The sequence below is a fragment of the Panthera pardus genome, unplaced genomic scaffold, assembly GCF_024362965.1.
Source record: "Panthera pardus isolate Hobbes unplaced genomic scaffold, ASM2436296v1 HiC_scaffold_2, whole genome shotgun sequence".
NCBI classification, from domain to species: domain Eukaryota; kingdom Metazoa; phylum Chordata; class Mammalia; order Carnivora; family Felidae; genus Panthera; species Panthera pardus.
Window position 1 is genome coordinate 1114030 of NW_026526765.1, and position 12012 is coordinate 1126041.

A 12012-nucleotide genomic window follows, 5' to 3' on the forward strand; every position below is an offset into this window, starting at 1 on the left:
ACTTCACTTACAAAAATGGGTGGTGGGCGGGAGTAGCTTGCTGTCTCTTGTCCTAAACAACACTTGCTGCTAAGCTGGAATCCCAGGGCTCTGAATGCTGGTCCCTGCAGGTAGACCCTGGGACTCTGAACGCTGGTCCGTGCGGGTATCGGAAAGGGAATGGGCTGTGGGAGGGTTTGGTCAGCACGCACACGGTCACCTTGGATCAAATAGGGACGAAAATCCCAGGAGGGAGGCAGGACTTAAAAACCCATCAACAGCCTGTTAGAATTCCAGCTTGTCAACTGTAATCATGGGTTCCTGTGGACTTGGGGCCCATGGCTTCACTACCCCATTACTGCCTGTCCTTTGAAGATCTCCACAGAGGCACGTACCTGTGGTTGTGACAACACCGTCAGCCCCACACAGAGCCAGACACGCACAATGGCATGTGAAACCTCGCACCTGTCAAGGAGAAAACACTGAGAAGGCATGCCTGGTGCGTTGCGGGTCCGAGACGGGTGTGGCATCAAACTCTCCCCCACACGGGAGGTGGCTGAGCCCGTGGGGACAGGGCCAGTCTGCCACGTCTTCGGAACAAAGTTGTGTGCCGAACCTTATGGATGAGCCTGTTCTGAGCGGAGAGGACAAAAGGCTGTGTATTTACAAGCAGGCACGGTCGTCTGATTCCACTGTTATCACTGAGTGCCTACGGCGGGCCGGGCCTGTGACAGCCGGAGGGCGGAGCACGACAGAACCGGGCCCTGCCCACCCCAGGTCTCGGTTCTCAGAGGAACCCTGCGGGGAGGGCTGGGCGGAATCAGCCCCTGCGTGTCAGCCCCTCCGGGGCAGATCGTGCCCGGGGAACGTCTGCCACGTCTGGAGACACTTTCGGTTGTCACAACCGGCGATGAGGTGCTCCTGGCCATCTAGTGGGTGGGGGCTGAGCATGCTGCTGCACACACTTCAGTGGCCCGGACGGCCCTGCACTGGGAAAACTGTGTCCTGAGGGCCAGCTGTGCTGAGAGGGGAAACCTCCTAAGGTCACAGGGCTCCTCTGCAGCTGCTCTGGGACTGAGGTCTATGCAGGAGGTAATTACCCTCAGAACCCCTGCACTCAACACAGCTCGCTTCAGAGAAAACGAGTCTAAGCGTTACAGCGTCTACACGGGCTGGCTGTTCTCAAACCAGGGCAGGGGATCCGGGACCCCCTGAAGCAACGTGGGGAAAGAAGGTCTTTACTCCAGCAGAACTAGCTGAACCCCGCCTTCTCCCAGGACAAACTGCTCTGTGACATAATGTGCAAAGCCGTGTCACTTCTTGTCCTGAGCTGCCTCCTGGGCTCTGCGCTGTGGTTCCGGGCATCGTGGTCAGGATCCCGGAGAGCAGGACTGTGTGTGCGCCGCGCCTTAGCGTGGGACATGGAACTGCCCGCGCGCGGTGCGATGCCTGTACCGCTGTCCTAGTACAACCCGCTCCAGCTGTGGCCCGGACACCAAGGCTGCCAGGGGGGCCGGGGACATTGTGTGGGGGGCTCAGACCGTGCGGGTGAGGCAGCCGCTGGGACACGAGACACAAGAACACTGCACGCCACGGGCTCCAGGCCACATGCCTGCAGAGTCCCACGGAGGCTCTGCTTAGTACACACCCTCCAGGTGCGTCGTGCGTACATGTGTACAGATACATGCACACACCACATCCACGCAAATGGGGACATGCACGTACAAATACGTCTACACACCACCCACATCCATGCATACGGGGACATGCACGTGTGCACAGCGCACCCACACCACACACGTGTCCATTCGTGCGTCACCAGAGATGACAAACACGTCTAACTGGTGTCTAAAACAACGTTACACACGGGGAGCCAAACTTTCCTTGACGTAACGATTGCCATCAAGGCTTTCATGCTTATCCGCGGCCAGGGAGCAGAGCAGTTGGCACTCAGAAGCTGCAGGCGGGCTAAATGCGGGGACAGGGCCGGACGCCGCCTTGCAGGGGCGCTACCTAAGCAACTGGGGCCTCAGAGGCAAGACCCGCGCCCCCTCCATCTTGCCTCCTGCCCTGCGGCCCGAGCACGGACGGCTTGCCCAGAAGATAAAAACGATGCGCTTTCCATCTGGGGCTCTGGCTTGACCAGCTGACCTGGCTGCGCTGCTACAAGGGGGTGAGGTGCCCGGCGGTAGAGTCAACAAAACCCGAGGCTCGACAGATCTTAGATTAGGCACTGCTTCACTTTTATTTTCCTTTCCATGAGGTAGTACCGTTCCTCAAGGAAGGGACACAGTCTTGCACATTATTTTACGGCGGAGACCTACATCTGTCTCTGTTTGTGTTTTGGGTTCGTTTTGCAGTAGATGAACCAGCGCCCGCGCCTCTTCACCCGGTAGCAGTCCCGACAGCGCTCCTTGATGACGCCCTTGGTCTTGAAGCCCAGGGCAAGCTGCAGGCCGGGCAGGAGGCGGCCGGGCAGGGGCCAGGGTCCCGCGGGCCCCGCGGTGCGAAGAGGTCCCGCCAGGAGAGTGGAGAGCGCGCGGGGCTTCGCCGGCCCGGGGCTCCCCCGGAGCAGCGGGCTCAGGGCGCACGCCAGCATCTTCGCCACGAGCACGCGGGCCATGTGGTGGCCGGGCCTGCGGGGGGACCGAGAAACAATCCGTATGGCCTCCGCGCGGGAGGAGGAGTTTCGCCGCCAGGCCCCCCCCCCCCCCCCGCCCCTCCGCCGCCACTCGGCTGTCCCCGGGCCCTTTCCGTGGCTCCTCCGCCCCTCCGCCGCCCCTCGTCTGTCTCCGGGCCCCAGGGGAGCCCGCCGGCCGGGGACAGCATCCCTCCGGGGCGTGGACAGCCCGGACCTGAGGCCGCGACGCACCCGGGGACTCCCGGGCCTCCGCCCCCTCCTCCTCCCCGGCCCCACGCGACCCCCAGGACCACAGACCTGGGAAGAAGGCGCCGGGGACTGTCGCCCGCGCGCCTCGCATGCGCCTGCGCAGTGGGGCGGGGAAGCTGCCGCCCACGGTGTCCGCCAGAAAAAAAGATGGCGGCAGGGTCACGTGGTCGCCCCCGCAGCGCCGGGCGCAGAGGCGGAGCTGCAGGAGCCGCTACCCCCCGCGCGGACGCCCTCCCGCCACTGGGTACCTACGGCCTCGGAGGCTGACAAAATGGGAACAGAAATACACATCTGGAATGAAAAATAAGTCACAACCAAGTAGACGTTTAAAAAAAACGAATACCGGCTCAAAACAAAAATCTAGAAGAACTCACACGCTTGTATTAAGTGCACATCCTGGGAGAAATGTGGCGAGGCGCAGGGAAGCAGTGGAGATAGGCACTGGTCCTAACTGGTTGCAGTTACATATCTTTTTTTCCCGCCCGTATTCTTTAATGAGACACTTCAAACAAAAGGTGAAGGACTACGGTGAGCACCCATCTACCCACCACCAGAGTCCACACTGAACCCAGTGCGTCTTGTCATTCCGGGTATGTGTGCCCACCCATCCATCTACTGTCCGTGCACAGACGGCGGCCCATCTGCGCACCATCGATAAGGCAGCGAGCTCACTCTTGCACCTGCCCAGGTGAGCTTTGGGCCTGCCTCTGGGTACCTGTTTGTGGGCATCTTTCCGTTCTGAGATTTCCGGTGCATCTCGTCTCTCCTCACCTTGCTGAGTTCTCTTCCACCTCCCGGAATCCCGGCTGTGGGTGTCCTCAACTCCTGGCGGGGGGGGGGGGGGGGGCAGCCCCACCCTAGCTCTGAACTCTGAGTCTGCCCCCCGTGCCCACCGCCCTCGGCGTAATTGACCCTCCTGACCCATCTATGAACAGGCAGTTCGGAGAGGGAAGCACCGGGACCGCCAGCGCGGGTGTGCACAGGTGTGCTCTAGAGCAGGGAGCCCTCGGGGCTGATCTGCATGGGGATGACATCGAATGTGTCTTACTGGTAGCTTCACTGGAGTTCTGCAGAAATCCCAATTTCTGCTGTCCCCGCGCCCACACAGAAATGCACGCTGCGCAACGTGAATGTACATACAGTTTACTCAATGCAAGGACCCTTCGCCAATAAAAACATTCGACACGCAACCTCCTCCCATGATTATCAATTGTCATCGAATGTGAAGAGTGCCCTTTCATTTTCCATCCTGCTCTGCCCTAGCCCTGGCAGGGGGGCCACTCAGCAGTCGATAAATGCTCAGGTTGCGCACAAATTTTCCCGCCTTTTCCGTACTGAGCCTCGGCCCCACCGTTGCACCTGCTGGGCGGCACTCGCCCGAGCGCACTGCGCTTGCGCGTCCCCGCCCCCAGCGTAAGTTGCCGCAGCAAGCGCCCCTCCCTGCGGAAGCCGTGCGCACGCGTCAGCGCGTCGGTGCGCAGGGTCAGGGGTCAGCCCGCAAAGATGGCGGCGACGGTGACCTTCTGCCGGCTGCTGGGCCGGAGCGGTCCGGCGGCGCTGAGCCTGCCCCGTGGCGCCCGGTGTCTAGGGGTGCGGACTTCACCGACCGGGGAGAAGATTACGCACACCGGCCAGGTAACCGCCGCGGCGTGGAGGACGCCCTCCATCTCGGCTTCCCGTCCCTCCGGTCCCCTCCCCCTGCGGCCGGGGGACGCGCCGGCCGGTGGGCAGGGTCTCGCAGGCCGAGTCCCGGGCCGGCCCCCGTTCACGTTAGGGTGGGTGTGTGCGGGGTCCCACGCTCTGGCCGACGAGACGGAAGCCGCCCCACCCCCACGGCCGCCGCCGTGCCTCTGCAGTCAGGGTGGGCTCGTCCTCCGAGCGTCGCCAGCTCCAGCATCAGGCCCGTCCCGGTGGACAGGCTGACCGTTGGGGCCCGCGTGCGCTTCCTGTCGTGTCCGCGGTGCTGGGCCGTACATTTTAACAAGCCGAGGGGCCGCTGTAGTCTAAAACAGAAAGCGGAAAAGTGAGCGAGGTACCTGTGTTATTAAGGAGTCCCCTAGCCGACACTTTTATCCGATGTCGGCCGGAGGTGAAAGAAAATTGGGGGTGCCCCTCCTCTGCCCGAGTTGGTCTCTGCTCTTTCAGACCGCACCTCGCTACCTTCTGATTCCGATTGTCCCGTCTCACTTTCGGTATCTCGCTGGAGAATGCCCTCGTCACGAAGTTGGTCACGAGGGGCCAGAATGTTAAGAAAAAAACACTTTCCTGTAATGTTTACTCTTGGTATGAAGTGACTTCTTCCCGGATCGGGCTGTGAAAATCATATAAGGTCTTTTTTTTTTTTTTTTTTTTTTCAGGCTTATGATGATAAAGACTACAGGAAAATCCGATTTGTCGGTCGCCAGAAAGAGGTAAGCCAAACTTGTAGTGAAAGAGAGGTAGGCTTTGGTAAAACCTTTATGTAACCAACAGGAAATAAAAGTTAATCTCTGGACTTAAATTCTCAAACTGGGGGCACCCTGGAGGCTGTGGAGGTTTGCCTGTCTTTGAAATGCTAAATGTGCCTGTATTTATTTTGTCCCCCCCCCCCCCATTGTAAAGTGACATCTTGTGTCTCTCGGTTTCTGTATAAATGGGAGTGATCTTTTTCACCCCTCCATTTCTGTGTCTTACACTCCTGAAATCTTCAGATTAAAGGAAGTCACAGCAGCTTTTAAAAATTACTCTTTTGGTCACTCTTTGGGGTACGCTTGTCATATTTACTGCCAGACAGACCAGACTGTGTTCTCACAGGGACGGACATGCACACGCTGAAAACCGGCACGAGGGTTGTCCTTCCCCGCGTGGGTCTGACGGCTCACCCACCGTGTAACCGCTGGAGACAGGGCAGACGGTGGAGCCAGCCCGCAGGGGCCTGTTCTCGTCCTGGTTCCTCACCCGAGCTGCCAGCTCCCCAGTCTCCGTGCGTGTTGGTTCGGCCGGTTTTCCACTTCTGAGTCCGTTTGTTTTCCACGGTCGCCCTGAGTCCGTCCTTCCCTCAGTCAACCTTCTCCTTGCTCCTCAGTTGTCCCTGAATCGTGTTCCCTTCCCCGTTGATCTTGGTTACATTGTCCGTTCTTATCGTCTACATTTCTACTTCCATTCCTGCTTTGTGGGCCTGGTGGGGCAGGTGGAGGAGGCGGAGTTTGGTGCCCTGTGGGGAATGCATGGGTCCTGAAGCTTGGGGGTCGTCCCTGTGGCCTGGCCCCCGGCCCCCTACCTCAGCTCTTCTGATGTTCCAGCAAGCACCTGTGTCTGTCACAAGCTCCTCTCAGCTGGAAACTGTGTGGCCTCTGGCTTCTGATTGCCGGGGCCGGAGGGGCGGGGGCGGGGGGTGGTGGGGGAGGGTAGGGGGCGGTGGCGGCAGAGGGGTCGCATCAGGGAAGCAACCTAAAATTGAAACTGAACAAACAAAATCAGAGTTGGCGAAGCGAGTAAAGTGGGAACGGGGCAGTGCTGAAGGTGTCGCCTCGCTCTGTGAGCTCCCCCAGGTCTGCACCCCTCTCCCAGCTCTGGGTGTGCGTGGCCTTTTCCTGGCTGAGATCGTGAGGGCCCAGGGGCACATCTTCACGTTGTAAAGGTGCACAGTGTGTCTGTAAGTGGTGAGTAGGCATCCGCTCCCGCTTTCCTTCCTTCTGGAAGAAGTCAACACAGCTGGGCGTCGCATTCATAGGCGTGGCTCTTCTGAAACATTTCCCTTCCCAGGTATATCCTCTCTGTCTTGACAGTGGGGTGAATGGGGTCCACGGGCCTTTGGCTTCCTGGGGGGGGGGGCATGGCCTGTCCATATGTTTGCCCCCCGGACCCAGAGGAAAACCCTTGAAACTGAGTTCCTAAACTGCAGGGTCCAGACACTGCTGGCCCTGGGCGCCGAGCCTCGCGGCTGGTGGCTCTGCAGCCCCGTGCTGGGTCCTGCTCCGCGTGTCTGAGCTCGCCCTCCTGGCACCGGCTGGGTGGCCCCTGAACCTGTGTCACCCCAAAGCACCCGTGGACACCGCTGTACAAAAGTCCTAAGGGGTGTTTTTGAGCATTTTCTCCAAATGTAGCTTACTTTTTAATTTGGATGAAAGCTTCAGTTTTTATTTTGACTTGAAAATTATACACGTGTGTGTACACGTGCGTTTAGCTAGGTATAAACGTTGGTATTAGTATGAAAACAGTCGATATTCCAAATAATTGGATTGGGGCTTTTACTTTGCTTTAAATCTGTAGCTCTCCATGAACACGGGTAACGTCCTGCAGGACACTCGTTGCTCAACTGGGCTGCGATGCCTTTTGGACAGTTTAATGCTGTCCCGTGTGGTCCTGTGTTTGGCGTTGTGCCTTTGATCTGCACTTTCCATAGGAACTGTTGCTGCCAAAACACCAGCTAAAAAATACAAACGGCTCACTAGGTATTTGGACCTAAACATGTTCGTGCCCAAGTCGGTCGACCAAGAGGCACATAACAAGGTAGTTTCGTGTTTGCTACACTAGTGACGCGCATAGGCCAGCTGTCCGGCCATCGGCTTATGGCTTGTGACGCAGCGTGTGCTCACAGCTGAGGCGAGGCGTGCGGGGCGCCGTGGCATTTCTCTGTTCGTCCCTCGGAAGGGCTGGGGACGCTCCTGGCCGTGCCCGTGGGAACCGGGTCGGCAGCGGGGCGCGCTCTGGCGCTGGGACCGGGCCCTGCTTACTCTGCGGCCCAGTGTACGTATTCCCGCGGTCGGCCTGAGTCCTGGGAGCGAGACGTTCATCACGGTAGGTCAGGGTCACCTACTGAGTGACGGGGAGCTGAGTGACGGGGGCAGTCCTGTGTCAGTCTCCGGTGTCAGCTGCCCTTCCCGCGGGAGATGGTGGTCTGTCTGACTGCCGTGATGGGACCTGGGGGTTTGTTAGTGTGCCCTTTGTGACACGTTTGTCACTTAGGTGGACACCATACTGTTTTACAGCACGAGGCTTTATTTGTGGGGCGTGTGGCTCTGTCTGCAGCAGAGGTGAGTGAGCGCGACATCCCTCCCTCCGCAGCCCACCGTGAGGTGCCGGCATCGGGAGCGGCGGGGCCGTCCACAGGGCGCCGAGCTCAGAGCGCCGGTGGGACAGCGCGGCCACACCCAGCGCGTCCGTATCCCGCGGCCACGCTGCCTGGCCTCCCCGCGCACCTGGTGTGTTGGCTCGAACGCAGCCGTACTTCCCAGTAACTTCCTACTGTGTTTCTGGAAATAGAAGTTGGAGGAAAAGTCTTACAAAGTCAGGGTCTGTAGCCGTCAAGCCTTTTAAGAAATAACTAAACTTTCCCAAAGTGTCCCCGTCCCGTGGATTTGGGGCGTCAGGTCTGGTGAGGTGCCTGGGAGAGCGAGGGGCCGGGCCGCTCTGGGTCCCGCGTCCTCCGGACGGAGTCAGCTGGCTCCGGAGAATCTGAGGTCAGTTGTGCCTTTCTGACTGACCCCTGGGTTTTATCACCCGGATTCAGAGGCCCCACCCCCGTATTGGTAAAGATGGTGCCTGACCTTTGTTTCCTCATCTTCACTGAGGCGGTAGGCGGGGCTCTGGGCACACGGGGTGGGGACCCGCAGGGCCTGGTCACCGGGACTGACCCAGCGCGCACTTCTCGCCCGTAGTGACACGTCAGAACTGAGGCGGATGGGGCGAGCGGGTGGCGAAGTCTCCGGGCGGTGTGTGCTCCGTGCGGCCTCGCACTTCCTGTCTTGTCTCCTGGCGCATCTGTTGGGGACGCGCGCGATGTTCCGCTGCTGACGGCGTTCCGGCTACCGTGCGCCTCGGTCACGTGACCCTCAGCCTCCGGGCGCGGGTGACCCTCCACGTGTGGCCACGCCGCTGTGTCCCTGCCTGGGTGGGTGGACGATGCTCGATCTGGAGGTGCCGTCGAGCGAGCCGCTCCTCGTCGGCCTGAGCGGGGTCCACACCTGCCGCCGACGGTGAGAGCGGGGTCCCGATGGCTGCGGACGACGGCGTCAGAGAGGGGGGCGAGCCGGGGCAGGGGCCTCCCGAGGGAGGCCCTCCGGGAGAGGAGGCTGCGGCCCCTGGCACGGCCGGCCCACCGCGGCAGGACACCGGAGTCGGCCCCCACACCGGGCCGTGGGCTCGCCAGGGACCGTGTGGTCTCGGCTTCGGCCCTTGCCCGGGACACCGACGCCGGTGCTGCACGTGCACGGCCTCCCCGGCCCTCCAGGCTTTGTCTGCGTGGCGCCCACCAGGCGGCCCCGAGTGGCGGGCTCGCCGCGAATCCCGTGCGGGCCAGGCGGGCCCCCTGGCCCGCGTCCGAATTTTGCCGCGGCGGCTCGTCGTCAGAGCCGTGAGGTGCCGAGCCCCGACGTTCGAGTGGCCGTTTGAACGCGGAGGGAGCGTATCACGGCCCCCTGGTCCCGTGAGCCCAGCCGCTCCGATTCGGCAGCTTCCAGCGGCCGCGCCGGCTTCCGCTCTGGTCCCGCAGCGCCCTGCGGCCCGCCAGCGCCGGCCGGCCGAGCGGCTCGTGACGTCGCGTCGCTCCGTGACGTCGGGTTCACCGGGACGCACGTGTGTCCCAGAGATGCCGACGCGACTGCGGCACCGCTTCCCGTGAGTAAGGTTCCCGGGAGTCCTTGAAGCGTCCCGGGGGGGGGGGGGGGGGGGGGGGGCAGGTGCGCTCGGTGTGTCCCGTTACGAAAAATTTCATTTTACGGTTGTATCTTGGAGCCTAAGCTCCGCGCACTGCTGACGTGTCTCAGTTTCTTTTAACTTTATGTGTTGCGCCCCCTCCTATCTGTCCATTTGTGTCCTTGGAGCTCACTTGTCAAAAGACCCGGGTCATTTTCTCCTGTGGGGTCACCCGCAGCTGGGTCTTCCTGACTGTGGTCCTTAGAGGAGTTGGTGCCTCTGTTCTGTGAGTGTCTAACGGGGGCGGGGTCAGGTCCGACTCCTGGTCTCTTCATGGCGAGGGGCGCTTCCAGCCTTGAGATGCAGTGTCCCTGGGGTGGGGGTGGGGGGCGGGCCAAGGGTCACGTTCTCTTGCGTCCCGGGAGCCCGAGGACCTGCGTGAAAAGAAACTTTGGGCGGCCTGAGGAAGGTGAAGAAATCGGTTCTCTGCTTTTGTTTATGGGCTTTTATCTCTAGTAAGGCGCTTACTGAATTTTTAAAGTCTGTGAAGTCACAGACTTGAGCCTAGCGTGTTTTGGTGCCTGCAGTTACCGTGAGTGCCCTTGTCCCTTGGATTCCCTCCCCTGCCCGGCCCTCCCCAGTTGGCTGTTTCCCCGGGTCGGCTGCCCTCTGGGGGCTGTATTCCTCTCCTCTGTGACAGCAGGGTGCTGCTGGGGACAGTCCCTCCCATGGCTCTTCCTGACCTGTCCCAGTGGGTGGCTGGTGCGGGGAGGGGAGCTTGGACAAAGCCCACCGGGCAGTTGTTAAAGGTCTGGAATCCAGGTTCTGGCAAGTGAGAGAAGTGAGAGGGGTTCGTATCCAAATTCTTGCACTGTTTCTGTACGTTTGAAATTGCATCCACAGGAAGCGCCAGAAGAGTGTGTGTCTGCACTAAGACACTTGTGTGCAACTGTGCCCGTGCCGGCTGGACCTGGGGGCCCGGGGGCCCGGGGGCCGGGGGGCACTGTCCACATGAACTTGGATTGCATGAAATTATGAAGCTGTTGGTTTTGGCTCTACGAATTTTTCTCTTCCTCTTGTTCCAGGTGAATGAAAACTTTGCCATCGATTTGATAGCTGAGCAGCCCGTGAGTGGAGCTGACAGTCGGGTGGTCGCGTGTGACGGCGGCGGGGGGGCTCTTGGCCACCCGAAAGTGTACATAAACCTGGTACCGTGTCCCCTGTCCTTGCTGTCCTAGTCTGAGGTGCCCTGTTGAGAGCGGCCGTCGCAGTGCCGACCTTGACCGCCCACCTTCCCGCTCGATCTGCCCGTGGACCCTGCCGCAGGGACCCCGTGAAGGGCACCTGTCCCCCGGGACGCGCCTTCACGCCTCGGGATGCGTCGTCTCGCGCTGGGACGCGCCGTGAGGTGCTGTGTGAAGTACTTAGTGTGGCCAGCGCCGACTGTCCACTCTCCTTCCACGCGCCTACTCTGTCTTCCTGGGACCGTCGTTTCGGCCCCTGTGCACGTGGATGAGTGCGCGGAGCCTTCGGGAAGATGAGACGCGGGGCCGTTAGAGCGGAGAAGGCGACCGGGGGCTGGGGCTCAGCTGCCGTGGCGTCATGGAGGGGAAGGGGCTCAGCAGTGCCCCGGTGTCCCGTCCGCTAGGGGCCGGCGTGCGCCCGGACCGGACCCCGGTCCGGGGGTGCGCGGGTGGGCCTCTGCTCGGCACCCCACGCGCTCCCGTCCGTTGAGTTCTGTGCTCAGGGCCAGAGCTCGGCCGTCCCGGGCCGGGAGGGCAGATGGGCATCGAGCTAAGGCCCCAGGCGGCCGCTGTGCTGATCCCCGCTCCCTGCGGTGCTCCCTCGAGAGGACCACAGGTTCTGGCGTAGGTGCTGAGCTGGGGTTCGGTCCACTGCCCCGGCTGCAGCGAGTCAGGGTGTAGCGGGACCTGGGCCCCCGGTGCCACCGTGGTTCTTGGTCCCGTAGCGACCTCAGAGCTTTTCCGCCGTGTCTAGGTGAGGCTGTAAGTCAGGTCCGTGTCTGCTGTCTCAGTGTTTACACTTTAAGTAGAATGTGGAAACATGAGATCTTTCCTCTTGAATCTTTTCAGGACAAGGAAACCAAAACTGGGACGTGCGGCTACTGTGGACTGCAGTTCAGACAGCAGCATCACCATTAGCGTGGCCAAGCTGTGCACGCGCGGGCGTCTCCGCCTTAACACGCAGCAGCCAAGAGCCCGGTGCCGTCACGGGGCGCCGCCGGCTGAATAAAGGGCGTTGTGACCCAGGACGGCGAGCCGCACGCGTGCTGCTTTCAGAGCGGACTTGGGAACGAGCACCCACCTGGAAGGGCAGGGTCCTCCTCCGGGCGCGCGGGGGGCCTCGCGGCACCTCCTGCGATCCGGGTCACCGCACCGGGTGGCCGAGGGGCGGGAGGGAGAAGGGCTTCTCCGATTTTGCGGACGAATGGGAGGTTGGTCAGGCTCAGGAGCTCCCACGGGGGCCGGTGCTGGGTTCAGGCCTCCACCCTCTGACTGGAAGCGTGT

General features: G+C 61.2%; 2 protein-coding genes across 2 annotated transcripts; one reads left to right on the forward strand and one right to left on the reverse strand.

Moving 5' to 3' along the window:
• Window positions 1-2200: 2200 nt before the first annotated feature.
• MRPL36 (mitochondrial ribosomal protein L36) lies at window positions 2201-3025 on the reverse strand. The gene is made up of 2 exons (XM_019450847.2): window positions 2918-3025; window positions 2201-2615 (listed from the first exon to the last, which is right to left on the reverse strand). The coding sequence occupies exon 2, from the start codon at window positions 2600-2602 to the stop codon at window positions 2300-2302; it is 303 nt and encodes a 100-aa protein (XP_019306392.2). The 5' UTR covers window positions 2603-2615; window positions 2918-3025; the 3' UTR covers window positions 2201-2299.
• A 1310-nt stretch (window positions 3026-4335) lies between these two features.
• NDUFS6 (NADH:ubiquinone oxidoreductase subunit S6) lies at window positions 4336-11754 on the forward strand. Its single transcript, XM_019450846.2, has 4 exons — window positions 4336-4504; window positions 5227-5280; window positions 10570-10692; window positions 11578-11754. The coding sequence occupies exons 1-4, from the start codon at window positions 4373-4375 to the stop codon at window positions 11644-11646; spliced, it is 378 nt and encodes a 125-aa protein (XP_019306391.2). The 5' UTR covers window positions 4336-4372; the 3' UTR covers window positions 11647-11754.
• The last annotated feature ends 258 nt before the right edge of the window (window positions 11755-12012 follow it).

Bases quoted from the DNA above. Each gene is read 5' to 3' on its own strand.
- MRPL36 (XM_019450847.2), bottom strand. From the start codon at position 2,602: ATGGCCCGCGTGCTCGTGGCGAAGATGCTGGCGTGCGCCCTGAGCCCG.
- NDUFS6 (XM_019450846.2), top strand. From the start codon at position 4,373: ATGGCGGCGACGGTGACCTTCTGCCGGCTGCTGGGCCGGAGCGGTCCG. The intron at 4,505-5,226 runs GTAACCGCCGCG...TTTTTTTTTCAG, and splicing joins AGATTACGCACACCGGCCAG to GCTTATGATGATAAAGACTA. The intron at 10,693-11,577 runs GTACCGTGTCCC...GAATCTTTTCAG, and splicing joins CGAAAGTGTACATAAACCTG to GACAAGGAAACCAAAACTGG.